This window comes from Fundulus heteroclitus, unplaced genomic scaffold (assembly GCF_011125445.2).
Source record: "Fundulus heteroclitus isolate FHET01 unplaced genomic scaffold, MU-UCD_Fhet_4.1 scaffold_62, whole genome shotgun sequence".
Taxonomy (NCBI): domain Eukaryota; kingdom Metazoa; phylum Chordata; class Actinopteri; order Cyprinodontiformes; family Fundulidae; genus Fundulus; species Fundulus heteroclitus.
This window is the reverse complement of record NW_023397055.1, coordinates 1,804,686-1,831,141: the sequence shown is the minus strand read 5'-3', so window position 1 is coordinate 1,831,141 and position 26,456 is coordinate 1,804,686. Positions and strand designations below refer to the sequence as shown.

The 26,456-nt window shown below is 44.7% G+C and overlaps 1 protein-coding gene and 1 long non-coding RNA gene across 3 annotated transcripts; one reads left to right on the top strand and one right to left on the bottom strand.

Annotated features, from left to right (window-relative positions):
* Positions 1-1,048: 1,048 nt before the first annotated feature.
* On the bottom strand, positions 1,049-23,810 carry LOC105924123 (E3 ubiquitin-protein ligase Topors). 2 transcript variants are annotated; one of them, XM_036133397.1, is made up of 5 exons: positions 23,794-23,810; positions 20,110-20,319; positions 13,278-15,661; positions 11,766-11,891; positions 1,049-3,102 (listed from the first exon to the last, which is right to left on the bottom strand). In XM_036133397.1, exons 3-5 carry the CDS (start codon positions 15,656-15,658, stop codon positions 2,019-2,021), a joined length of 3,591 nt encoding a protein of 1,196 aa, XP_035989290.1. In that variant the 5' UTR covers positions 15,659-15,661; positions 20,110-20,319; positions 23,794-23,810; the 3' UTR covers positions 1,049-2,018. The 2 variants fall into 2 exon arrangements, with proteins under 2 accessions (XP_035989290.1, XP_035989289.1); XM_036133396.1 differs by lacking the exon at positions 23,794-23,810 and having other exon boundaries at positions 11,766-11,894.
* Positions 23,519-26,158, top strand: LOC110367617. The gene is made up of 2 exons (XR_002427597.2): positions 23,519-23,624; positions 25,573-26,158. It is a non-coding gene; the product is annotated as an uncharacterized LOC110367617 (long non-coding RNA).
* The last annotated feature ends 298 nt before the right edge of the window (positions 26,159-26,456 follow it).

The following is a 26,456-nucleotide window of genomic DNA, read 5'->3' as shown; positions in this document are numbered from 1 at the left end:
GAGGTGATTTAGGAGGCCATGAGGTCATATAGGAGGCCATGAGGTTTATATAGGAGGCCATGAGGTGATTTAGGAGGCCATGAGGTCATATAGGAGGCCATGAGGTTTATATAGGAGGCCATGAGGTGATTTAGGAGGCCATGAGGTCATATAGGAGGCCATGAGGTTTATATAGGAGGCCATGAGGTGATTTAGGAGGCCATGAGGTCATATAGGAGGCCATGAGGTTTATATAGGAGGCCATGAGGTGATTTAGGAGGCCATGAGGTCATATAGGAGGCCATGAGGTTTATATAGGAGGCCATGAGGTTTATATAGGAGGTGATGAGGTCACATAGGAGTCGATGAGGACATTTAGGAGGCTGTAAAAGTGCTGAAAGCCTGAGTTCCATATTAAAAACATTTGTTCAGAATCGTCTTTTCTAGTTAAACTGTTTTACTGAAACATCATTAGTTCAACTTTGTAGTCCAACTGTTTTTAAAGTTTGCTTTTAGTTTCTATTCTCCCAAGTTTTATTTTTTGTCCTACATTTTATTCCTACTTGCTTTTATTCTTGTTTATTTTCCTATATTTTAATCATGTAAACCACTTTACGTTGTCTTCACACTGAAATGTGATCTACTAAATTTGGCTTGTGTCTGAATGAATCTCGTCTGAGACGAGACGGTTTACCGCAAAACGGGAACTAAAGGTAAAATGTTCTAGAAATGAGTGATTTGAGCAGCTAAATAAATTGATCTGCCAAAGGAATCAGATTTAACACCTAAAATAGGAACAACTCGTCTCCATCGTCTTGGTTCTGAATGCTGAATGTCTAATTATCTCATGTTAGGGATGAAAACTTTCATTCCATGGGTAGAAAAGATGATCTAGCTGCTCAGATCAATTCTCTAATTTCTAGATTTTACTGATTATTAGTTCTGGTTTTGCAGAGATCCGGACCAGAGACCAAAGCAGAATGATGACCCGGACCTGGAGCCAGAGGAGGTTCTACCGGCAGCTGGGATGGACCCGGATCTCTGCAGCCATGAAACGACAGAACCAGAGTTTTCAGATCAAACTTTTATTCAGAACCTCCCTCCCCCCGCGGACCGGACCGCTGACCTCCGGCTCTCCACCAGAACATTCAGTTTATCAGGATTAAAACATCTGTAGGAGTTCTGACGGCTAACAGGAAGGAGGTCCGGTCCAACACCCCTAAAGATGACAGTTCTCAGTTAAGACAGCGAGTCAGACGCATTAGATCATCTTTGTTCTCTTTGCCATAAAAAAACAAGTAAAACATATAAATATATTTGGATAAAAGTCCCAGAACTTCAAGTAAAAGGTGGAAGCTGATCCAGAATCAGAACCGGGTCACTTTTCAGGCGAAGAAGTCTGAACAGAACCAATTAAAAACAATTTTTTTTTCTACACCAGTTAATCTTTAGGCGTTTCACTCGTGTTTAAGGCGGACCTCTCAGAACCGCGCTGCGGGTCACACGGCTGATTGTCTGGGTTCTGCTCAAAGTTCCTGTGGGAGCTTTTAGGGTGCGAGCTGAGCGGGTCCAGGTGGTTCTGGTTCTGAGGCGGCGGTACCGGCTCAGAGGGGTGGAGGTGGGAGCCAGAGGGGGGCTGAGGGGTGGAGCTCACCTCCCTGTGGTTCTGCGGCGCCGATTCGGACCCGTAGAGGTGAAGCGGGTCCGGGTGGCACTGAGAGGTGAACGTCGTGTTGGAGGAGAGGAAGCCGCCGGGGCGTTGCCGTGGAGACGAGGGTAAGGCGGAGTGGGCGGGGTCGGTGTAGCCGGGGGTCTCCGGCGGAGCGCCACCTGCTGGCCGCGCCGAGCAGCTGCTGCCGTTCAGTTTGTCCGCTAAGAAAGCAGCGGCGCCGTTAGAGTCCGGTCCGGAGAACACGCTCCAGACGGGAGGAGCTCCCCGCCGGACGGGGCTCAGCGCCGCGCCCCCGTCGCCCCCGCAGGCAGAGCTGCGAGGAGCCGGGCGGAGCTCGGAGGAATGTGAGGAGTTCACAGGACTCAGCTCAGGCGGCTGAGGACAGTTTTAATCGTCCCCTGCTGGGATGAGACTCTGTGGGGGGGAAGGAGCCGAAGCCCAGAGCCGGGAAGTACTCAGAGGAATGGGGGTAAGCCGGGAACCCGGCGGGGGGCGGGTAGAGGTGGTGGAGGTGGCTCTTCAGGGTGGAGATGGGAGGAATGGCGTGGTTGTTGAGGCCGAGGAGGAGCGGGGAGCTGCTGCCCGTCGGATCGCAGTCATGACGACGGGGCCGGACGTCCCGGGGGAGGGCGGCGCCCTGCTGGGGGTCGTCTTTGTGCTTCAGGGGCGGGGGGGTGTTCCTGTGGTAGGACCCGACCGGACTGGTCCGTCTGAGCAGAGGCGGGACCTCCCTGCCCTCCGCCCGCTCCACAGGAGGCGGTGAGGGGACCGAGGAGGTGCGGGAGCCGTAGTCCTGATTCTGCTGACAGCTGATTGGTGGAGCCGGACCGGAACACGCCCCCCCCACCGGGTAGCAACCCGCCTCGGCGCTGGCCTCCTGGAGGGTCCGTCTCCGTTTCTCAGGAGGGAAACCGTAGTCGGGGTTCAGGGCGAGCTCCCGTCTGGGAGGAGCGAGCTGGTTGAGGTCGTTCAGGATGGACTCCAGCAGACATCTGTCTGATGAGGACGGTTCCGGGTCTCCTCTGTGACCCGCTCCACTGCCCTCCCCCTCCCCTACAGCCGCAGGCTCCCTCTGACCCCCGCTGGGGGCCTTCGGCTCAGCGGCACCGACCGGTTCAGCCGTCTGCTGATCATCGGAGGAGTCGGGCAGAGACACCGTCTCCTCCACGTTGGTCACGTCCACGAAGCTGTTGTCTCTGCGGTTCTTGGCTCTGGACGGGTCCACCGCCTCACACTCAGACCCGTCAGACCCCCGGTCCAGGATGTCGGCGGGAAGATCCCCGATGTCGGCGTCCATGGTCCCCCTGGCTGAAGGGGCCAGCGGCAGCGGAGGGAGGTCAGAGAAGTCGATGGTCTGCTGGCTGCTGAGGGGGCTGCTGCTGGCGCTGTTGGTCTTCTTGTTGGCGTCGTCGTGGCTGCTGTCGCTGTCCAGAGTGATGATGACCGGAGAACTAAGACACAGAGAGAGAAACAGGGTTTAAATGTAACACAAGGTTTTATTACAGGGCATCTTCTTTTCTCCCTGTACCTTTTTCCACTAAACTATATGAAATACAGGACTTTATTCCATTTATATGCTGATGATTGTCTGATCTATTTCCCTCTCAGTCTAGCCTCTTCAAGTGAGGATGGTCTTCATTTTGTAAACTTCCATGAACGTAAAACTGAAGTGATTTTATTCCTAAATCCTGCACCACTTCCTTCTCTTTTCTAACCTGACTGACGCCAGATGTATGTCGCTCCGCTTAGCTCCACTCACATACATCTGGGACACCTCCTTTATTGAAGGCTGGGCCTTATCAAAAATCCTTGCATATGATTGGATAAGCTACTTGTCTGTCATCTTTTATCGACGTGCTATTTCAACCAGTCACACCGAAGCTAACCCGTGACGCTGTGAGAGCGACGCAGGGGAAAAAAAAAAAAACAGAACAGCCAACAAAAGCCTTCAGAGGCGTTCTCTGATGTTCTTTTAATTAAACAATATTAGGTAGATTGGACAACACAGAAGAAATAGCAGCATCAATGTTAACGCTTGCTTCCTCGATGCGAGCCGCCATTGTTGTCTGAATCAAAACAGTCTCACGGTCGCTTCTCCACTACGTCACATCTATGACACTCCAGCCCTGCGTCCTGATTGGCTGGACCATAAAATTGGTTGGAGAAATCACTTTCTATGGAAGAGGTCCCAGATGGATGTGAGTGAAGCTAGGCGGAGCGACATCAATATGGCTAGAGTCAGGTTAGTGAATTTCAGCCTCTCATCTGCGGTTTGTAGCCAGAGAGTTATGTGTTAAAAAGATGCTTCCCTTAGGACTGATAACCACATTTAAAGCTATGGCTGGTAATGCTGTTCAGAAACACTTTCTGTTATACTGGGTGAAATGGTCCTTTCATCCTGGGTTATGTATTCATTAGAAGATTACACATTTAGATCTCTGTAGGAGCTTCAGGCCTGTGAAAACTGAAGAATCTCTGCCGTTCGGTCTGAAGAGCAGGTATCGGTCATAGTTCTGCTGCTCTAACCACCAGGCCACCTCTGGCCTCATCACAGTATCCTGTAAACCCTTAATAGCTCATTCATAAGTGTTTATTGTGCATTAATTAAAGGTGAGCAAGAGACGAAGCTGTTCCAGCGGCAAAGGGTCGACGTCGTGTTTAATCCCTATGGATTAGGAATGGGATGTCACTTAAACTCATGTGTAAGTCAAGGCAGGTGAGCGAAACCTTTTGGTACCGTATTTTCCGGACTATAAGTCGCACCAGCCATAAAATGCATAATAAAGAAGGAAAAAACATATATAAGTCGCATTTTTGGGGGAAATTTATTTATTATCAAGAACAGACATGTCATCTTGAAAGGCAATTTTAAATAAAAATAGAACGGAGGCAACAACAGGCTGAATAATTGTACGGTTAGCTTACGCTACATGATGCAACTGAGAACGTGCCTGGTATGTTAACGTAACATATTAAAAGCTATTCAGATAACTATAACATAAATAACATGAGAAGAAGTTAACCAAAGCGCCCGTGTCACTCCAAATAACTAAACTCCAGTGAAATCTTCATCCTCTGTGTCACTTTCAAATAACTCCATTAACTCTGGAGGTAGAAGATGCGGCACTTCCGCTTCTACGTCGCTTACGTCTGATTCAACACAGGCCTAGAGCGCCCTCTTGTGGTTTGGTGTGAAAATAACAGGTGTAATGATATACCGGTAAAAATGTGTAATAATTTCACACATAAGTCGTTCCAGAGTATAAGTCGCACCCCCGGCCAAACTATGAAAAAAAACTGTGACTTATAGTCTGGAAAATACGGTAATATAGTGTATATAAACATTTTATTAGCCATCTGTAAGGAGAGCCTTATTGTAAAGAGTTACCATCATATTTTTTATCCTCTCCAAGATTAAGCCTCTGGTTTCTAGGAAGCAGTAATTGTTGCTTTTATAACCTCCCAGAATTAACCAGCTGACTCAGGTCTTCCAGTAGAAACTAGAACAGTGTTCCTACAGCGTAAGGCAAGTTAAATTCAAGACTTTTTAAGACTTTTTAATGCCACTTGAAATAAAAAGTTAAGACCAACTTCACGATAAACAAGATAAACCTGGTTGCGACAACTTCACCCAAATGTTTATTTTAACATAAGCCATTATTTTCTGGCTCAGTAGACGTGTTAAAGATTTTGAAAAACATTCCATATAGGAAGAAAGCTAAAAAACACACAAATTACAGATTTATTTTTAACAACTACTGAACTGAATTCACAAACTTTGTTTTGTTCCCTACTAAAATAAACTATAAATCAGTGCCAACTCTTTTTCATAGCTATGGTCCGGCCGCAACAGTTTTTATTGGTTCCGCTATCGGGACGGAACCAATAATAGTTACATTGAGCCGTTCGGTAAATTAAAAAAATATATAATTGTATCAATTATTTGACTGTTTGGTAAGGATTACAAAAATAAAATCCTATTTATGACCTGGTAACAATTTTAAGACCTAAGAAAGACTGATTTAAGACATTTTAATGCCAATTAAGGCCTTAGTTTAATATTACAGAATTCAATGCCTTTTAAGACTTTTTAAGGATCCGCAGGAACCCTGTAGAACACATCGCTCCACTGTTTGCGTTTATTTCAGGGTCAGATTTAAAGCTCTTTAGTTTGTGTTTAAGCCTCCTATCTGCCCACCGGTCCCACCCTGCTGCACCCTTAACGCTCCATCTGGTTCCCCCTGGTTCACCAACCACATGCTGCTGGTTCCTAAAGACTGGGTCACTCAGCAGCATTTCAAAATAGTCGCTTCAGAGACGTAACGATAATAAATCCTAGAGGAAACAGGTTTAGACTTACAGTGTGTGGCGTCGGCTCAGACGATGAGCTCAACACAAACACACAGATTTCATTCAGAGGTCAGACGGGAAATATTGTGAATCCTCTCAAGATCAAAGGTGAGTTCAGAGTAAATAATGAGAATAATGGTGATTAACAGAGAACCATAACACAAAGAGAAGGCGTTGAGGACATTTAGGAGGTGATGAGGTCATATAGGAGGCGATGAGGACATTTAGGAGGCGATGAGGACATTTAGGAGGTGATGAGGTCATATAGGAGGTGATGAGGTGATGTAGGAGGCGATGAGGTCATATAGGAGGTGATGAGGTCATATAGGAGGCGATGAGGACATTTAGGAGGCGTTGAGGACATTTAGGAGGTGATGAGGTCATATAGGAGGCGATGAGGACATTTAGGAGGCGATGAGGACATTTAGGAGGTGATGAGGTCATATAGGAGGTGATGAGGTCATATAGGAGGCGATGAGGACATTTAGGAGGTGATGAGGTCATATAGGAGGCCAAGATCAAAGGTGAGTTCAGAGTAAATAATGAGAATAATGGTGATTAACAGAGAACCATAACACAAAGAGAAGGCGTTGGTTAAAGAAGCGGAGATAATTTTTCTGTGGGAATCCCTCACCTCACTTTCTGATTGGCTGCACGTCTCAATCAACAGGCTAAACGCTCGTTAGCCCTCAGGAAACACCAGACATGCTAGGATGACAGTCCGACATGTTGACTATCCCTGATCTGAGGTCAGAGCGATGCTGATAGCTCTTCCCTCACACGGCAGGATATTCTCTTATCCTCAGAGACACGCTGCTAATCTCCGCCTCTCTGAGGAGAGATGTTGGTGAACATCCTGCTGTGATCCAGGCTTTAACCAGAGGAGGCTGAGAGGTCCTCAGGTTTTCTCTGTTATGTCCCCAAAGCTCTGCAGCGAGCTGCTGCTTTACAGGTAAACGTTAAAAACACTTTTACTCTTCAGCTTTTAACACAATGAGTCCAGAGCTGATGGTGTTATTTAGTCTGATTTCACTGAGCTCAGTTTTAAATGTTCTGAACTGGTTTCATCTCCGTCTTGTTTCACTTGTTGTGCAGAGCTTTGGTCAAACAGATGTTTTTTTTATTTAATATATAAATAAATATCTTCTGCTATTTTTGATCGAATCCTTTTCTTTTACAGCAGTGAATGAAACAAAGAAGAAAAGAAGAAGATAAAATCCTAAAAGGGCCTCAGATGTTTGCTTTAAAGAAAACGTTTCTAACTTTTTGGTTTTGTTGGTGGATAAAAAATTTTGTAGTTTATTTCCAGAACCTTTGAGCTGAGGTTAATAAATGGAAAGTTATTATGACATAAAACCAGAGATGGGCAGTAATGAAGTAAATCTACTATAATACTGTTATTAAGTACTTTTTCAGAATCTGTACTTTACTTCTGCAGCTTTTTCTAGAAAACACTTTTAATCCAGTACATTTCTATGAAAGCTTTGTTCAAATGTGTTGCTTTTTATTTAATATATTTAATTATTGAATCCTTTTCTTTTTTAGCAGTGAATTAAAGATGCACTGAAACAAAGAAGAAGATAAAATCCTAAAAGAGCTTCAGATGTTTGCTTTAAAGAAAACGTTTGTAACTTTTTGGTTTTGTTGGTGGATAAAAAATTTTGTAGTTTATTTCCAGAACCAAACCAGAACCTTTGAGCTGAGGTTAATGAATGGAAAGTTACTATGACATAAAACCAGAGATGGGCAGTAATGAAGTAAATCTACTATAATACTGTAATTAAGTAGTTTTTCAGAATCTGTACTTTACTTCAGCAGCTTTTTCTAGAAAAGGCATTTACTCCACTACATTTCTATGAAAGCTTTTGTTACTTCTGTTTGCTGTGTTTCTAACCCCCCCCCCCCCCCCCCCCCCCCCTCTCCAAGGTGACAGAGACAGGACTCCCTTGAAAAAGAGATTGTTAATCTCAATGGGACTTTTCCTGGTTAAATAAAGGAATAATAATAATAACAGAGGGTTGCTGGTTAGAATCCCTGTCAGAGCACATGCTGTGTTTTAGTCTCTGGGTGAGACATTTAACCCAGTGGTGCATGTAAGGAGGCTGTAGGGAGGCGGTGGAGGTCTGGAGGGACCGTAGGGACAGACTGATTGTCCTCCACCGCTGAGTGGAGGACAGAGGAGGGAGTAAATCACACCTGAAAGGTAAATTCAGCTCTGAGCATCCAGAAAACAGCTCTACTATTACTACCCTGCTTCCTGTTTTAGCTGTAGAGCCAGAAAGGTCCTCAAACTGTAGCTTCTTAGAATATTTAGTGATGATTGTCCTTATTTCTTTATGTTTCTTAATGTAGGAAATAATTTATTTAGCTTATTCCTTTGTTTTTTCTCTGTCTGTAATGTTTTTCTGTTCACGTAAAGCACTTTAAACGTCTTGTTACTAAAAGGCTTCATAAATAAACTTACTTTTCTTTATAAAACTGGTGCATTATTATTATTGTTTATTATGCGGAGTTCTGATCCGTTCAACACAGCAGAACATTTTCCCAATTATTCTCGTCTACAGTTCGTTTAAGGGTATTGTTAAAATCTTTAATATTTTTTGTAATATTGTAAATCGTTAAAAGTACTCAAAAGTTTTCAGACTTCAATAAGCTATTTTTTTTAAAGCATTTACTCTAGAGATTTAAGATTTAACAGCTACTTTTCCTTTTATCAGAGTAATATTTAACCAGCAGGATCTTTGACTCAAGTAATGAAACTTTGTCCACCGCAGATTAAACCAAAGGCATAAAATAAGGATAATAAAAGAAAAATAGTTGCTGTTGGACCAAACATTTTTAATTTTAGAGGATATACTATTCTAGGGGCCACAAATGAACGTTTGTTTTAATCATATTCTGCGTTAACAACATAATGTATAATAGAGTCTCCAGAGCCACTGATCAGATGCAGCACCATCAGCAATAAAAACAGCTTTAAAAGCCCTGAACACGTTGTTAATGTGATCTGATTCTATCTTATTCGCTCTGACAGGAGCATTTTCTGCACATTTAAAGCGACTAAAACAGCCTGAAGCGGAACATCAACACCTGCAGGCGCCACGTTCATTATTGAAGCGTCTAAACGTTCCTGTCAGCGACTCTCTGCATCGACAGGGACACAAACCGATCTTTAAAGCATTCATTACAGCACCGATTACACTAAATCCAGGTTATTTCTCCAGGCATCTGGTTAATGTTTGACCTGCTGGACCTGAACCGGCTCAGGTCTGCAGGACGCTGCTCCAGGCTGAGAGGACGGTTAACGTAAAAACTCAGAGTCGGATCGCTGAGCGTCTGCTGGGCGTGAAGACGTCGGTCTGTTCTGATGCAGGAACACGGGGCGCTCATTAAAACGCTTAAAGGGGAAGTCCGGTCAACAAGGAAAAATCAGGGTATCATTAGCTGTAACTAAAACTAATACGTTTGTGGTTATTTAGTGAACTTATCTTTAATCAATAAGAAAATAAAAACATAAATTGTCGTCTGAATCACTGTGTATGGGGGCTGACATTACTGCCCATATTTGGGCAGTAAGGGGCGTTTGACATCACATCCTGGGGCGTGGAAAAGCGGAAGCGGCGACAGCATTTCTCTCCGCTTTCCATGCAAAGTCAATAGGAGCCGTTCTACATAGCTGCGATCATCAATAATTTTTTCGGATTTCCAGAGGACTTCACCACTGACATTCCCAAGAGCTTTTTGCTGAAGCAACAATGCTCACGTGCATGGCCATCGGATGTTCCAACACAACTGGTAAAAGTGGAAAAAACATTGCTTATTTCAACTTCCCGATTCATGAGCCACCGGGCTCGGTGCTGGATTGCCAACTTGAAGAGAGCGGATTTGCCATCTAACTTCTGGCCAGAGAGAAAACACGTCATATGCAGCGACCATTTTGAAGAAGAATGTTTTGAACATGACATGAGAGCGAGGATTTTCGGTAAGTTATTTTTTATTTTAGAATTTTTTTATTTAGAATTTGCGGGGATGGTCACCGAGCAGAGGGGCGGAGGGATACCACATGTGATGTGGTATCCCTCCGCCCCAGCATGTGCTGGAACGCTCTTATATTTTAATATTTATACAATAATGACCACCTGCCCTATTTACTAGAGGGCAAATATATAACTTAAGTCACTTCAGTGCGATCTCTCCTCCGCTGTGTGTGTGTGTGTGCGCGCTCCGCTGCAGCGCAAGCAAAGCCGTGCTCGCGCATATATTTATCTCTTGGGGGACCCGACTGAGTTTGCACTGGAAATAGGTACGCTGGATTCCGTCAAAAGTCCGGTTTCTGTCAAGAAACTTTTCTAAAAAAATCCATATCGCTATCAGATGATGATAGCTCCACGGAACTCTCATCACTGTCACTAAGTACTTCATCACTCTCTGCTTCGTACAGAACACCAGTCGTCGCCATGTTGGAAAATAGTGCGTCGTTGCTCAACTGCGGGTCCGCTGAGTGACGTCACAAAATGGGAGGTGACAGTACTATTCTTGACCAAGATGGATTCCTCCGCATAAACATGTTTAAATTAAAATTATTCTTAATTAAAAAAACGTATAATTTATTGCACAGTATGTAGTAGTTTTGTATTTAAAGTACTTTCAGCAGTTTGAATTCTGATTTTGACCGGACTTCTCCTTTAAATGACCGAGAATTATCCCGACACAATTAGTATTACTTCTGCTGGGATCCAACGGGATAAATGTGTCATTTGTTGGGTTTTTAATTCTGCTTACATTTCTGTAAACATTTGTTTATTTTCATGTGGCGTCCTGATTACTTCAATATCCTGAGGATGTTTGCTTGCTTGTCTAAACTAAATTATTATAAACATTAAAGCTCAATACAGCACGTTATCAAGTAAAACGGTCTCTATGGTCATTTCCAGACGTCCTACAAAAATAAATTTTGCTCTGATTGTGGTAAATCACCAAAACTCCACCTCCCTGAGTCCATCTATGAAATAAGACATTGTTTTATTATTGGAAAACACATTTTTACTGCTAGATGGACCATTAATGGATCAGAGGCATATTCTACATCTTATCAAACTAAAACTTAATTAATTTATGCTCAAAAATATTATAAACTCTGGCAGATCTACGTTTTAAATAGATTTTCATTCGTTCCTGAAGCAGGAAGTAAGAAAGTCAGGTAGGCTTCAGAATATAAGCGTGTATAAATTTATAAAACAGAGACAGAAACATAAATAAATTAGAGACGGCTGCTGCTATAAAGCTGCTGCTCTGTGATATTAATTAAGAGTGAGAAAATACCTGGGAGGCTGAATGGAGTAAATTAGAATGATACTGAAACAGTGAAACAACATATGTACATGTGTTCAGTCTTTGTTGACTATAAGTTAATGTTTTAATTAATTTTTAAGTGGCGTAAGAGCAGCATATAGTTTTCACAGGCCTAGAGCGCCCTCTGGTGGCTATAGATGGTAATGTTTACTACTTCATGATGGTCAATATGAATTATCATTTAAAACTGATACATAAGTAGCAGGATCGGCCAAACTATGAAATAAAGTGCGACTTATAGTCTGAAAAATACGGTAGTTTAGTTTAATGTAATGAGAAAAGGGACTGGTTCTGGTTCTGGTTGACCGGGTTTCCTCCAGCAGCGTGGTTCTGCTCAGGTTCTCCCACAGAAACATCAGAACCGCTCTGAGCCCAGCGGGGAGAGGACCTCCTTCCTGTCATGTGACCCTACCTGGTGAGCTGCGTCCTGCGGTGGCGTCTGCGGCGCCGCTTGGGTCCAGAGGGCTGCTCCGCGCCGGAGGGGAGGGTTCCCTCGTAGATGATCTCCACGCTGGGGCTGCGCTCCTCTCTGGACCTCCTGCTGAAAACACAGAGGAGCCACTCTGTTCACTTCACACAGAGAGCAACCAGCTCCTGCTGGAGGAGGCAGGAGGAGGAGACCCTGCAGGGAGCTTTAAAACGCTCCTAACTCTGCTTGTTCTGCTGTTCAGACCATCACCTCCATCACCTCCCTGATACGGCGCACAGACGGAGGCTCAGCCTGGTGAGGAGCTGGTAGAGCCTCATTTTAAAGGCGGGGCTAACAGCGTCATCAGGTTAGAGCCAATCAGAGAGCTGCTGAGATTCACGATGTATTTACAGCTACTTTAACTTTCCAAGGCACCGAGAAACAGAGATCTCTGTTTGCATCTTGACTGTTATGGTATCAGAACAGCGCTGCTGCATTATGGGTAATTCTGCCACTGAGAGCGAGGCGTGGTAAAGTCCCGCCTCCCGTGCTGTGATTGGTCAGGAGGGAATGGAGCCTGACTGGTTTACGATAATTCAATAACAATATAATTCATGATATAAAAAAAAGAGTTGGTTAATATTACAGTCATTACATCCTCCCAACCAATCACAACGCAGACCCAGGAAGCTCCGCCCCTTTAAAAGAGTCCGGCGATCACACTTTATATTTGTTTTTTAAAAACTTGTAGTTTTGTTAAAAAGTTTGGTGAGTTTGAATTCATTGTTTGTGATTGTATCTAAAAATAAATCGCTAAACAACAGCATAAAATGACCACGGCTGCACTTAAAATATGTGTTTTGAATTTGTTGATAATTATCGATATCGATCAATGTGAATTTTATTTTATCAATAATATTAGTCCCAGAGCTGTAAAACCTGCTGACTGTTTATCTATTAAACAACAGCTACTTAATGATTAAAAGGGTTCTGGTATAAAAGTATGATTATATAAACTCTAAAACAGTAACAAATTAGATTTATGCTGCAACTCTCTTCCCTGTGGAGCCAAATCCACTTTAAACATTTTACAGACGTCTGATCCATTAATTGTTACGCAGACGGTAATTATTGTCCTCTGCCATTTGAAAAATGTGCTTTTTTTAAAAATGTGATTTTATTTCAAATGTGATCAGAGATCAGAGTTAAAACTCAAAGCAGGCGCCTCTACAGGAGGTCATTAAATGCCTTTGTAAACTCTCCTCTTGTACCTTTGATTGACCATGAGACACTAAACAGGCTTTAGAAACGTAATTCTGAGTTTTATTCCTCTTTGTTAAGTTTTTATTCTAGTTATTTAATAATCGGTGGATCTGATCTGGGTTCAGCTGCTCCGTCCTATAATAATAATAATAATAATAATAATAATAATAATAATAATAATAATAACTGGACCTGATGACGCTGCGTTTACCTGCCACAGGGACAGGAACGTAACAGGAAGTGAGTCCTCACCTGCTTCCTGTCTTCAGGCTGCCGTTCTCGCGCCTCCTCGGTTTCTCCCTCTTCTTGCGCTCCCCCCCCCGCCGGCGGCGCTCCGGCCTCCAGGGCGGGTCCTTGGCGCCGCTGTTCAGGTGGCGGCTCTTGTACTTCCTCTTCCCGCCGGGCTTGTCCGCGTGATGCGGGCGCTTGGGGGAGTAGGAGGGGGTGGGCGGGGACTCCGGGGGGGAGGAGTAGAGAGGGGAGAAGGAGCGGCAGGGGGAGGAGACGGAGGAGGAGAGCGGGGACACCTGGGAGAGGCGGAACTCCCAGCTGGAGTCCCGGGGGCTGCGCGGCGGCGAGGAGGCGGAGTCGGCGCTGGAGCGGAGCGGCGAGGGGGAGCGGCGGGACATCATGGGGGGGAAGATGGAGCGGTTGGGGTTGCAGAAGGTGCCGCTCCTCCTCGGGCGCTCCCCGCTGCGGTCGCGCCCCCTCTTCTTCTTCCTCCTCCTCCTGTCTCGGCGGCGCTGCTCGGGCGTCGCCGGGCTGAGCGAGCAAACCGACAGACGACTTCCTCCAGAACTCTCCGACCAGGAGCCGGAGCGCCACCTGCGGGGGTCACGCTCCCTCTGCTCCTCCGCCTCCGCCCTGAAGGCTCCCGACGTGGAGGCGGGGATTATGGGTAGGCAGGAGGGGGGAGGAGGAGGAGGAGCCTTCTCAGCGGGCCCTGATATCACCTCTTCCTCCTCCTCCTCCTTCTTCTTCTTCTCTCCCTCCTCCTCCTCGCTGTCGGAGGACAGCTGCACCAGCTCGGGGGTCCGCTCCGCCATCGGCTTCTTGTAGCCGACGATCAGACACTCCTCCTCCTCCCCTCGCTCCTGATTGGCCGGCTCCTGGGGGACGGGGCTGAACGGCGGCGGCGGCTCGGCGGAGGTGTAGGAGGGTCCCGGCGTCTCGTCGTCCCAACCCGACAGACTGAGGCTGCTTCCTGTGGCGATGACATCATCGTGGCTGCCGCCCGCCGCCCCGTCGGACCTCCCGCCCCGCTCCTCCTCCGCCTCCTCCTCCTCCTCGGAGATGGCGATGACGGAGCTGCCGTCGGAGGAGGAGCTGAGGCGGTCCAGCTCCAGGGCGGAGGGCGGCAGCTCGTACACCGCCTGCTGGTCGTACACCTCCATGCGGAGCGAGGAGCGGGCGAAGCTCACCATCTCGTGCACGAAGTGCGCGGCGCGGCCCAGCAGGAACGGCCGCAGCTCTTCTTCTATGGTGTCGGGGTCCTCCAGGCCGCTGCGCCGCACCCGGGCCATGACGGCGCGCTGCACCACGTCGGCCAGCGAGGCGCGGGAGCCGAGCAGCACGGCCAGCTCCCGCCGCAGCCAGGCGTGGAGCCTGTTGAGGTGGGCGGAGCTTCGGCGGAAGGCCTCCGCCGTGACGGAGCGCCGCCGCCCCTGGTTGCCGCTGACGCCCCGGACGCGAACGCCGCACTGGTACAGCGCCTTACGGAACGCCATCAGCTCCGCCCCCCTCATCGGGGCCGCCCCGCCCTCCCTCTGCAGCCGCTGGCGCACCGCCAGGCGGCACATCAGGCGGCGGGAGGCCCTGCTGGAGGGGGCGGCGGCCCCCGGCGGCTCGCCGAAGTCCAGCCGGCGCTCCTCCTCCTCCTCCTCCTGCTGCTCCACCCCCATGTCCCCCATGATGATCTCCGACATGTTGAGGTGGTACGGCGAGACGGGCAGCGGCGGCGAGTGCATGAAGAACTCCCACTCCCCCATGCGGTCGCCGGAGCGCCGGCCGCTCGCCGCCTGCTCCCGGCGGCGCCTCCTGCGCGCGGCCTCCTGGTCGGTGGCCACCAGGTGGCGGCGCAGCATCAGCCGCAGGTGGTGCTGCGTGCTGCCGTCGGACGTCATGGCGGCCACGGTGGTGAGGAAGGTGCTGGCGGTGAGCTGGCTGGCGGCGGCGCGGGGAGGCGGGGGCGGAGGAGGCTGCAGCGTGTACTCCTTGAAGTCGTCCTCGGCGCGCACGGAGTGCAGGATGGAGGCGAAGGGCTGCTTGCAGAGCGGACACTCCGCCTTGTTGTGCGACCACTCCTGGATGCAGGGGAAGCAGAAGCGGTGCAGGCAGTGGTCCAGGTACGCCAGGTTGTTGAAGCGGTCCAGGCAGATCGGGCACTTGGAGTCCGGCGACGCCTCCGCCGCCACCGCCGGCCGCGCGCCTCCGGAGGAGGTGGTGGGAGGCGAGGCGGAGGAGGAGGGGGCGGAGGAGGCGCAGGGGGCCGGGCCTTTCTTGTTGGCTTTCCTTCTGCTGCTCCGCCTGCTCTGCCGGGGTCCCTCTGCCTCCTCCTCCAGCGCGGCGCCTCCTGCTGGAGCAGCGGCAGCGTCGCGCTGACGGACGCGCAGCTTCATCCGAGTCGGCGCCATCGCCTGGAAACACAGAGACAGATAAACGCCGCAGTGAAGACGATTTAACGTTTCAAACAGGAGGAGGATTTCAGGACTATAAGTCACATTTATTTACAAATTTATTTCACACAATCCAAGAGTAAAAACTGACGTTTAATCTGGTGATCCACTTTATTAAATGAAACAGCTGTATATCCACAAAAGGCTGAATAATATGAAACATACCTGGGAGGCTGAATGGAGTAAATTAGAATGATGCTGAAACAGTGAAACAACATATTTACGTGTGTTTAGTCTTTATTGTCTATAAGTTAATGTTTTAATTCATTTTTAAGTGGTGTAAGAGCAGCATATAGTTTTCACCGGCCTAGAGCGCCCTCTGGTGGCTATAGACGGTAATGTTTACTACTTCATAATGGTCAATATGAATTATCATTTAAAACCGATTCATAAGTAGCAGGATCGGCCAAACTATGAAATAAAGTGCGACTTATAGTCTGAAAAATACGGTAGTTTAGTTTAATGTATTTGATGCAGACAAGAGTTCATTAAACATGTAAACACAACATTTACAGCCACGGCTGGTTTACAACGTCTATGACGTCCCTGGAAGAGTCTTTAAAAACAACATTTAAAAAAAAAAAACAGGAGTTCACAAATTCACATCATCCAAAAGTCCAGATTTAAACTCATTTAGGATCAAATGTGCAGCGTTGTTTCTTTTTTAAAACACATTTCAAGTCACTTTTAAAAGCCGCTAAATCCAGGTCCTGTTTCAGTTCAGGAGACAAACAGAAAAGGACATTTAAAACAAATAAAATGTTAAAATTTATTCTGTAGCGCTGAGGGAGGCAGTGAAGAGACGCCATGATGGCAGTAATAAGCTTTTATCTCCGGGTCTGAGTTAAAGGAGCTGCAGACGGGCAGAGAGGTCCGGCTAAGGCCTCCATACAGAGTTACAGTCAAGATGAACTGTGAGAAAAGCAGGGACTGGTTAAGTCAGGTCTTACTTAGATTAACTTCACCTTTGATGAAGTTTATAAAAACCTTTCTGACCAACGCTGCTGATCTGTTCCTGAAATTTAAAACCAGAGTAAATTGGTGACACAGTCCCTGAGATAAATGACAAGATCTACGCTTGTAGAACGTTTTTCTCATGTAGACCAAGGAAGCCGTGCTTTAATGTCCTCAGGCTGAGTGTGAGCTGCTGGACAGACTTAATCTGTTTAATGAGAGACGCTTTTACAGCCAGCTTCACATTTCATGGACATTTGACTTCCTTTATGGAACAAAATGGAGACTGAGCCCCTTTGAGCATTTTTACTAAGCAGAAATCTTTAAGACAGGACAGATTTCCAAACAGAAAAGTGACAAAGTAAGTCCCTGAATGGTGAATGTGCCCAAAGGAGGTTTTTCCTCAGGGAAACTTTGACATTTCCATCTTAAATGTAGGAAACCCAGGCTGCTGCCAGGCTGCACTAACAAAATCAGCCTCTGGTGGTTCTCAGATTATTGCTGAGCGAAGACGTTCTCAGAACCAGAGAGGAGCTTAAAGTGCGGCCAGAGGAGGCACAGAGGAGTCAGGACTTATTTAGACAGAAACTGAAACATGCCGACGTTCATTCAGGCTGGGAGACAGAAAGACTTCCAGCTTCACCTGTTTGTTTAGACCTGGCATCAAGTAGGGGTGTAAATCAGCAGCTTAATCGTGATATCATTTTATTTCATTTTATATCTTCTTCTTTATTTGACGATACGGTTAGGCCTGCTGTCACAATAAGCAATATATCAATTAATCGCACGATTAATCTAAATCAGGTGATTGATTAAAATAAGATGGATAATTTACGTTTGAGTCTCCTCTGTGAAACCAAAGGTTTCAGTAACAGTGCACCGGTGTCTGCTCACCCCGCCGCCTCCTTTCCTCAGCGCAGGAGGAGTTCAGGACGACGGGTGCTCAAAGTTTACGAGGAGAGCTTCGTGACGGAGAGCCAGATTAACACCAGTAGTTTGGAAAGAAAATGGAATCAGTGTCAAAGCCGAACACGACCGCTGCATTGTGGGAGCTTTTTGGTGGCGGCTGAGCGCTAATCTATCTGAGCCGGTGTGTCGACAGGATGTACTTCTGTTATTATATCAGTGGAAAAAGCTCTCCAGATGATAAGATGTACGATGTAAAATTAGCTGGATCGAATATCGGATGACTGACGCCAAACCAGCATTGTAATCCAGTCATTTCTTTTTTCTTTTATATCTTATACAGAAATACAGTCACAGCAATGTAGTCACTTCTATGTTTGCAGCAGCGTTATGAAGAGCATCACAGCAGCTAGCAGTGAGCAGTGAGCAAACACAGAGCAACATGGAGCAAGTCTGCTGTTTGAAAACATTTCTAACTTTATACGCCAACAAGTCCGCCTGCAACATGCAGCGTCTGCAGTGCGTAACGTGTGAGGGGCGATAAGGTTGGTGAGTTAAACTCCACAAACTTAAATAAGCGGCCCCTAAATCACCGTGCTACATTATCCAAACTGGAACTGTATTTTATTTCCAAGCGGGCATTTAAATCAAAAACATTATTCTAATTTTAAAATAATAATAAAGAGATCATCTGTCCACTTTCAAAATAAATTGCACCTTAAAAAAGTTGACATGGATTGATAATTTCTATTTGCATCAACGTAACTGTAACATGTAAACGATATTATTGATGTATTGTTTAACCTCTAGCATCAACCTGTAACCAGTCTGACTCAGACATCCAGCACATTTAGGCACATTTCCCCTCAGCGTTAATATCTGTCCTGACAGCAGAACCTCGGGTCTGAACGGCCTGAAACGGTCCATCAACAGGCTGCCATCCACGCAGCCGAATCTGACTTAAAGATCCTCAGTTGTAGCATAAATGCAGCACCCATGCTCTGACACCATGTTTTACTCAGCTTTATGAGACTGAGCCACTCAGAGGACAGCAAAGCAGTACAGAGGAGAGAAAAATTATAGTTTAGCATTTCTATTACAAAGAAAAACCTAAAATGTTTCTCAGACCCAACATTGGCTCTTCTTCCTCGGGAAACTGAAAAATTCTTGACTTCCCACTAAACTGCTAAAAAGGTTCTACAGAGCTACAATAGAAAGCGTTTTGTGTCTCAGCATTACTGTGAGGTATGGGAGCTGCTCATTCCAGGAAAGGAAGGATGTAGCATGGAGGTGAGGACAGAGCAGGGGATTGTGGGATGCCGTCTGCAGGATCTAGACTCAACTTATGCAGAACGAGTCCAAAGAAGGACCAGACGCATCTCCACTGATCCATCAGGTAAACGCTTCAGAAGCCTCAAAGCCAAAACAAAAAACTTAGAAACAGCTTCTTTCCAAGAGCTGTGAGGGAAATCGCCCCCTGATGGAGACAGTGGTCCATCATATGTTAAAATCAATCTACTGTTAATGCCATAGTGTCTCAGCAGAGGGCGATAGACCCCCTGCTGAGGATTTATCCATCAGATGTTACAATCCATCACATAAATATGTTAATATGTCCATCGTATATTACGATAACACCACTGTTATATTCTATCTACACTCTCAGGAACATTAAACTGCACATATCTGTCAATGAAGCCGTTAAGTCACAGCACATAAACCACCTCATTACCTGTGATTCATGAAGGCATATGTAACATCTATGTAATTTATGTAACAGGGCCCACTCTCTGAGGGACTGATATCAGAGCCCTCAAACTCTGAGGCGAACTGTTTTATCTTTTGCTCGCCCTAATGTTAATAAACCTAAGCCTGTCATGTTACTATATAATTTAGTTTTCTTTGTTCTGTACATCTTAAACCGGTCTGCCTCAAAGGAAGTGTCACCATGGCAACAATAAAGTCTTCTTGGTTCCTTCATGGGGAACCAGCTGCCCCGTTAACCGCGCCTGGTTGTTGTTTAGCCTCAGAGAACCCTGGAGAACGAGCAGAACCACTAAGGAACCCCAGAACCTTCAGGGTTGGGTCATGGGTGGCAGACAGCGAGCCAGAACCCCGCCATGTTTCCCAGTTTGCAGCCCTGGAACCGGACGTGCAGCTTCATTTGGACTCGTTAGCTCTGAACCAGAACCACAGCAGAACTTCTTCTAGGGTCAGACGCAGATAAACCAGCTGCTCTCCCCCGCAGCAGAACATCTACAGTCTGGGTCAGAACCTCTTAGAATCCATGTTCTACGTATAAAAGACAAAAACTGCACGATCCAACAGCTCTCTGAGCAGAATGCTAACGAGCTAGCACCAAGCTAACCGGTGTAACTGTCTAAAAACGCAGTCCTAATGCTTACGTCATAATTCTCCACCTATTACATGCACCGTTAAGGTCTCGTGTGACGTCCACCACAGTCTGACATCAAACATTTACAACCTTTGTTACAGTTTCTGCCTTCCTGGTAGCCTGTTAGCATGCTAGCTCAGTTAGCTCCACAGACCTGATCTAAACGAGCCGCGGCTCGCTCCTTCTTCTCCGGGACGAACCCCGCGCCGGGACCGGCATCCACCGTCAGCAGGGAGGTACCGCCGTCCCGCCCGCTCCGAGATCCAGATCCGTTCAGAACCGGTTCACCGCTGGGTACCGAAGCATCGGGGTTCTGGGTGGACTGTTTCCCAAACTGGAGCTACAACACAAGCAGCGGGGCATGCTGGGAAAAAAATACAACGTCTGTTTTTTTCTCTCCCTAGAGCCGAAGATCGTCAATATACGTAGAGAGCTCACTATCACATACTACTACTACTACTACTACTACTACTACTACTACTACTACTACTACTACTACTACTACTACTACTACTAATAATAATAATAATAATAATAATAATAATAATAATAATAATAATAATAATAATAATAATAACAATAATAATAATAATAATATAATAATAATGAAGCTCTTGTTACATAATAATGTCCACCCAGGCAGATTAGTATATTCTAGCATAATTTTGAGAAATGTTTTCTGTTACTTTCTTTCATTTTTTTAATTTCTATCTGGTCAGTAGGTTTTCCGTTTCAGCCGCTCAGGTGTTGATGATGACAGGTAAATGATGGAAACCCTTGAACCAGAGGGATGGTTATGCATTTAGCTGAAGTCACAGTTACTGCTGTATAGAGGAGTCTTCATCTGGACTCCACAGAGGTTTCACGGGTGGTAATAACTCTGATTTTTTATCCATTTTCACCGGTGTAAAACAGGACATCTGTTATAAAATAAACATGTAGCCTCATATTCAGGAGCCTCCTGGGTGACATCACCTTCTCCTTTAGTTCCCCTATAAATCTGATCCAATGTTCAAGTTATGACAAGTTCAACTTTTGACCAGTTGTCTTGGTTATTAATTCAGGTCCATCAACGTATTTATCTATTTACTACTTATTGGTATTTCTGTCCTTAATATTACTACTAGTAAAATTATAAAGTTGTTCCAGGAACCACCACTAGGGGGCGGACGGAGACAGTTCTAATGCAAGCAGCACTTGTGGTCAAATTAACCCTTGGATTCCAGCATCGTCTGTTTTTTTTTTTTTTGTTTTTTTTTTTTTTAAATATTAAATATTAATTTACAGGTAAGTGGCGGGCATAAATCTGATTTTATAAGCAGACATGAAATTTGTTTAGTCACTTTGTTCTTTTACTGACATTGATCCAGTTAAGTATGTTACAAGGGACAAGAGCAGCAGCAGCTGAAAGTGTGAGCAATGTTTTACTCCCTTGTTTTTCTGTATTATGAATTAAATAATAGCTCTTTTTCATTCTTAGATTTCTGTTTGTTATTTGCCATTTTATCTCATGAGCAGATTTATCATCTGTTGACACAAGTGTGTAAATTTATAGATTTATAGTTTCTAACAGTTTGATTTGTATGAACAGACATAAGAGAAAAAAAAATAATGTTGTTTATTTCCAGCAAAATATAACTTCCAATAAAATGATCAAAAGGTGGTCAAAAAATAATTGTCCTACCTCCCGTCGTCACGCCGGACCTTTGACAAACACAAAGCCCTACCATGTCTTCTCAATCTCTTGAGGATCTAACAATGACCAAAGTAATCTAAACAATTCTAAATATAAAATTATAGATTTTGATTTCAAATTAACTTAAATATATTCTGCCGCCTGTAGGGTCATCCTCTTTGGCCTCCTGTTGTTCTGCCGGTAGAGACTGAAGCCTGGGGGAAATCTTGAGGCATCAGACTCTTTGCCAACCAGCCATAGAAGGACCCAGAGTCCTCTAGAAGCTATAGGTAGCAGCACCATAGCTGTAATCTGCTGTTGGGATGAGTTCCTAGGACCTATTTTCAGAAGCTACATCAGTGCGGTGTGTCCTGGGTTTCTCCTGGAGGATGGAGGAATTAACACAATCAGCTGGCTCCCTGATTGTAAATCCAACAGAGGGGCCTGTCCTGATGCTGTCAGCCATGAACCTAAGCATGTGGGGGCAACACCAACTGACCCTGGGTCAGATTCTGGTTAAATGGACACGTCATTTTTGTCACTTTTATTTATGGGTGTGTTTGTATTCAGCCTGTGCAGGTAAATTATTTTATAATTCCATCCCATCATTACTCTACACATTCCTCAACCCATATTAGTATGTTAAGGCTGGGTGATAAATCTATTTTATCGATTAATTTGAATTTCCAATTTATGTAAACCTATCTATCTATCTATCTATCTATCTATCTATCTATCTATCTATCTATCTATCTATCTATCTATCTATCTATCTATCTATCTATCTATCTATCTATCTATCTATCTATCTATCTATCTATCTATCTATCTATCTATCTATATTCAACATATATTGTTTACTTAGAGAGGCCTAAGATGTTTCTAAAGGGGCAGTATGTAAAGTCTATGCAGTTAAACCTTTACTCAGATAAGTTAATTTTAAAGGATTTGTTTTAACCTGTTGAATTTGGTTCAGTTTCTCTCATTAGTGAGAGTGAAACATCACATTTTACCCCATCTTTGTGTGGTTACCATAGAAACAAAACAGCTTGTCTTCCGCGGAGCGCCGCCATGTTTAGACAGCGGCTTTAACGCTTAATAAAGTTTGATGCAGACTGATGGAGAAATCAACAAAATTACGTTATCAAGAAAGTATATAGAAAGATAAAGTTAATGTTTAAGTTACGAAACTTTGCCCTGCAGTCGGTCCTCCTGGGCGCAAGGTGGCGCTAAAGCCTTTAAAGTAGTTTGAACAGTGAGCTATATTATACACTGGAGTGCTAATCACCGTCTGTTTGAACGAGTCACTTTGAAGCCACCAGCCGCCATATTGGTACTCCCTATTTCCCCCCAGTAACTAGAGAATATGTGCACTACAGCATCGAATAACGAGGATTTTCTCATGTTCAGGGGGGGCTTAAGACTTTTAAAATGTCAAATGCCATATACTTTTATATTATGTTCTAAAACTATCAAGTACTGAGAAAGTCATGTGCTGAAATATTTTGCATTTTATTCATTTAAATATATATGTTTAACATTTATAAATATATAAATAACAATATACAAAAACATATATTTACATATTTGTATACATATATATACATATATACATAAACACATACTTATATAGACATATATATATATTTAATATGAATAACATGTAAAATATTTCAGCATCTAATTTCCTAGTAGTTGATAGTGTTAGTACATCCACTGACTGTAGAATTACCTGTGAAACGTTTTCACACAGCCAGAAAACTGCTTGTTGTTGCAACTAAATCCTATGGGATTCTTTGAGAGTAGGGAGTAGCAAGATGGCGGCCAGTGACTTCAGTTTTTCGGCAAAATCAGCACTCCAGTGTATTATATAGCTCAGTGAGTTTGAAGGAGCAGCGGAGGAGGAGGAGGAGCATTCTGGGTGTTTTCAGCTGCAGAAGGAGATCAACATGGAGTCTGTGAGCAGGAGGAACATGGACAGGATTTACTCTGCGGTAAAACATTTTATCCTCCTTCCACTCAGTGTAACGTTTAAAGCGCAGCTTCCGGTTTATCTGGAGGCTAACAGACGATCCCAGAGATAAACGCAGCAACTTAAAGTTAAATGAAGTTGAGCAGGTTCTGATTTGGTCCAGTTTGTTCTGCTTAAAAGGCTCAGTTTACCCAGACTGGAGGAGTCTGATGTCCGGAGGATCTGCTCACCGTCACGTTTCTGCCTGGATCATTTAGATGCATCAGGACTTTAAAGTTTTACCGGAACCTCAGCAGCTCTGGGGAAAAAACTGCTGTGAAAATACATGAACGGTGTTTTAGTACGTAGATTTGAGAGTTATAACCACTGTAAATGGTAAATAATGGTAAATTAATTACCGTTTTGACGTCTAGAAGTAAGTTAAAGCGTTGAGTTGCGTCAGATCACCATGGTAACGCCTAGGTAACACAAGCTGACGTCACATCCGGCCCCAGGGCAGGGTTTAAAATGTCCCACTCCTTTACATAAACAGTTTTAGACTGTTTTAAAGGATTTGTTTTAACCTGTTGTATTTGGTTCACTTTCTCTCATTAGTGAGAGAGACAGTTCAAAGTGAAACATCACATTTCACCTCCATCTTTGTTTGGTTACCATAGAAATAAAGCATTACTTAAACAGTTGTAGACGCTGGTCAGTGATTTGTGGCTCATTTTAAAGCTCTTCGTTCATCAGATCCAGTTCATCCATCAGTGACGCGTCCATGGACCTCCAGTTCTGGATGGATCTGCTCTGATCCGTGATTTAGACAGTAGACAGAGGCTGATCTGGCCTCTGTCTACTGAGCGCGCTCAGTTTCCACCTGAACGTCACTGCAGACAGACACGTCCTATACGTAAAGTCAGAACGTCTCTCATTAGTCTGTCATAGTTTCAATGCTAATACGTCCAGGTGCTGAAGGAGTCTGGAGGCTGATCTCCATCCCTGGAGTTTTTATTGATAAAATGCGCTAACGAAGCTGTAATTAGAGCTGATCTCACCTTCATGTTAAAACTTTCTGACTCAGAGCTGAAAACAGTCCTCAATGCAACAACAGACAGGAACGCTGGTAGTCTGTGACTGTGGTAGGAAACAAGGAAGAAACGACAAGGAGATAAATAACAGAGCAGTAAATCCATGTGTTTTAATTATAAGACCCAGAGGAACCGGGCTGACTGAGACCAGCGACCAGAACTTCCTCATTTAAACATCATCAGACGAGAGTTTGAAGATAAACTTTAAATCCTATGTCAGTACATGTGTATGTAGGCATATGTATGTGTGCATATATCTATCTATCTATCTATCTATCTATCTATCTATCTATCTATCTATCTATCTATCTATCTATATATATATATATATATATATATATATATATATATATATATATGTATATGTATGTGTGTGTGTGTGTATATAACCGGGAAGTACACATGACATCATCTGACTACTCTGATTTATATATATGTATATTTATTTATATATATGTATATATATATATATATATATATATATATATATATATATATATATATATATATATATATATATATATATATATATATTATATATATATATATATATATATATATATATATCTATATATGTATGTATGTATGTATGTATGTGTGTGTATATAACCGGGAAGTACACATGACATCATCTGCCTACTCCGATTTCTTTTGTATTTTTTTTATATTCTTATGTTTTTTTTCTAATTTTCTTTTTGATCCACTGTATATAATTGTATATAATTTCCTTCTCCTGACTATTGAGCCGATGTGAATTTCTCCAATGTGAGATCAATAAAGACTATCTTATCTTATCTTATCTTATCTTAAATCCGCTGAGACCAGGAGGCTCCATCTGTCTGGAGCTCCTGGTTAGACCCGATCAGCTGATCAGCTCTCTGACCCGGTTCTGTCCTCCAGGTCCTGCTGGCCGTGGTGGTGCTGTCCTGGTCCTACGTGATCTACGCCAGCAGGATTGCTGCCTCCTGGCTGCTGGAGAGGAGGACCGCGCTGCTGCAGGAGGACTGACGCTGCCGCCGTTCTGGTTCTGGACCAGAAGCCACCAGCTGGTTCTGAAGGAACCAACGGGAGGGTTCTGTTTGTCTGGCCTGAGCAGGTCCAGACCCACAGCGATGAGCAGACCCTCTGCGTGGAGACTCAGGGTTCTGGACCAGTTGTTCCTGTGGACGTGTCTTTGTTTCAGATTCCCCTTCAGTGCAGATAAAGAACCCGTTCTCCTCCAGGAGGAGAACCAGCCTGCTGCTGGTGGACTCTGACCCAAAGCGTGGCCCCCGGGGGCCGACTGTGGCTCCTGGACTGATTCTGAGCGGTCCTCCTGCTGAGGTCCAGGTGGTCGCCTCAGATGGAGGCTTTATTTCACAGATGAGTTAAAATGATGATGCTGTCAGGATAAATAACTAAGAGCTCAGACAGGACGTGACGCGCTGCAGATGTTCTTATACATGTTTAAAAAACGAATAAAAGCCAAAAGATGCTGAAGAAAGTCTGACCCGTTCCTGTTCTTATTGCTGAGGATGAACTTATTGTTTCACTTGTTTTCAGTCGAGCCCAGAAAAATGTCCAAACTGGACGAGCGTCTTCTACTACAGGGATGTAAAGGTCCGTCTCCTGCAGGAAGTCTGACCCGTTTGCTCAGCTAGTGTATGCTCATATCTACTGGAGCAAGTAGAAAATAATCTGTGTATTTTTTATTTATTATCATAATTTTTGGCCCTCTGGTCATTTTGGCTGGACAGTTGGGTCCCATGTGGTGAAAAGTCTGGACGCCTCTGATCCTCAGGTCT

Bases quoted from the DNA above. Each gene is read 5' to 3' on its own strand.
- LOC105924123 (XM_036133396.1), bottom strand. From the start codon at position 15,658: ATGGCGCCGACTCGGATGAAGCTGCGCGTCCGTCAGCGCGACGCTGCC. The intron at 11,895-13,277 runs GTGAGGACTCAC...CTGTGTTTTCAG, and splicing joins AGCCTGAAGACAGGAAGCAG to CAGGAGGTCCAGAGAGGAGC. The intron at 3,103-11,765 runs GTAGGGTCACAT...TCTGTGTCTTAG, and splicing joins CGCAGGACGCAGCTCACCAG to TTCTCCGGTCATCATCACTC.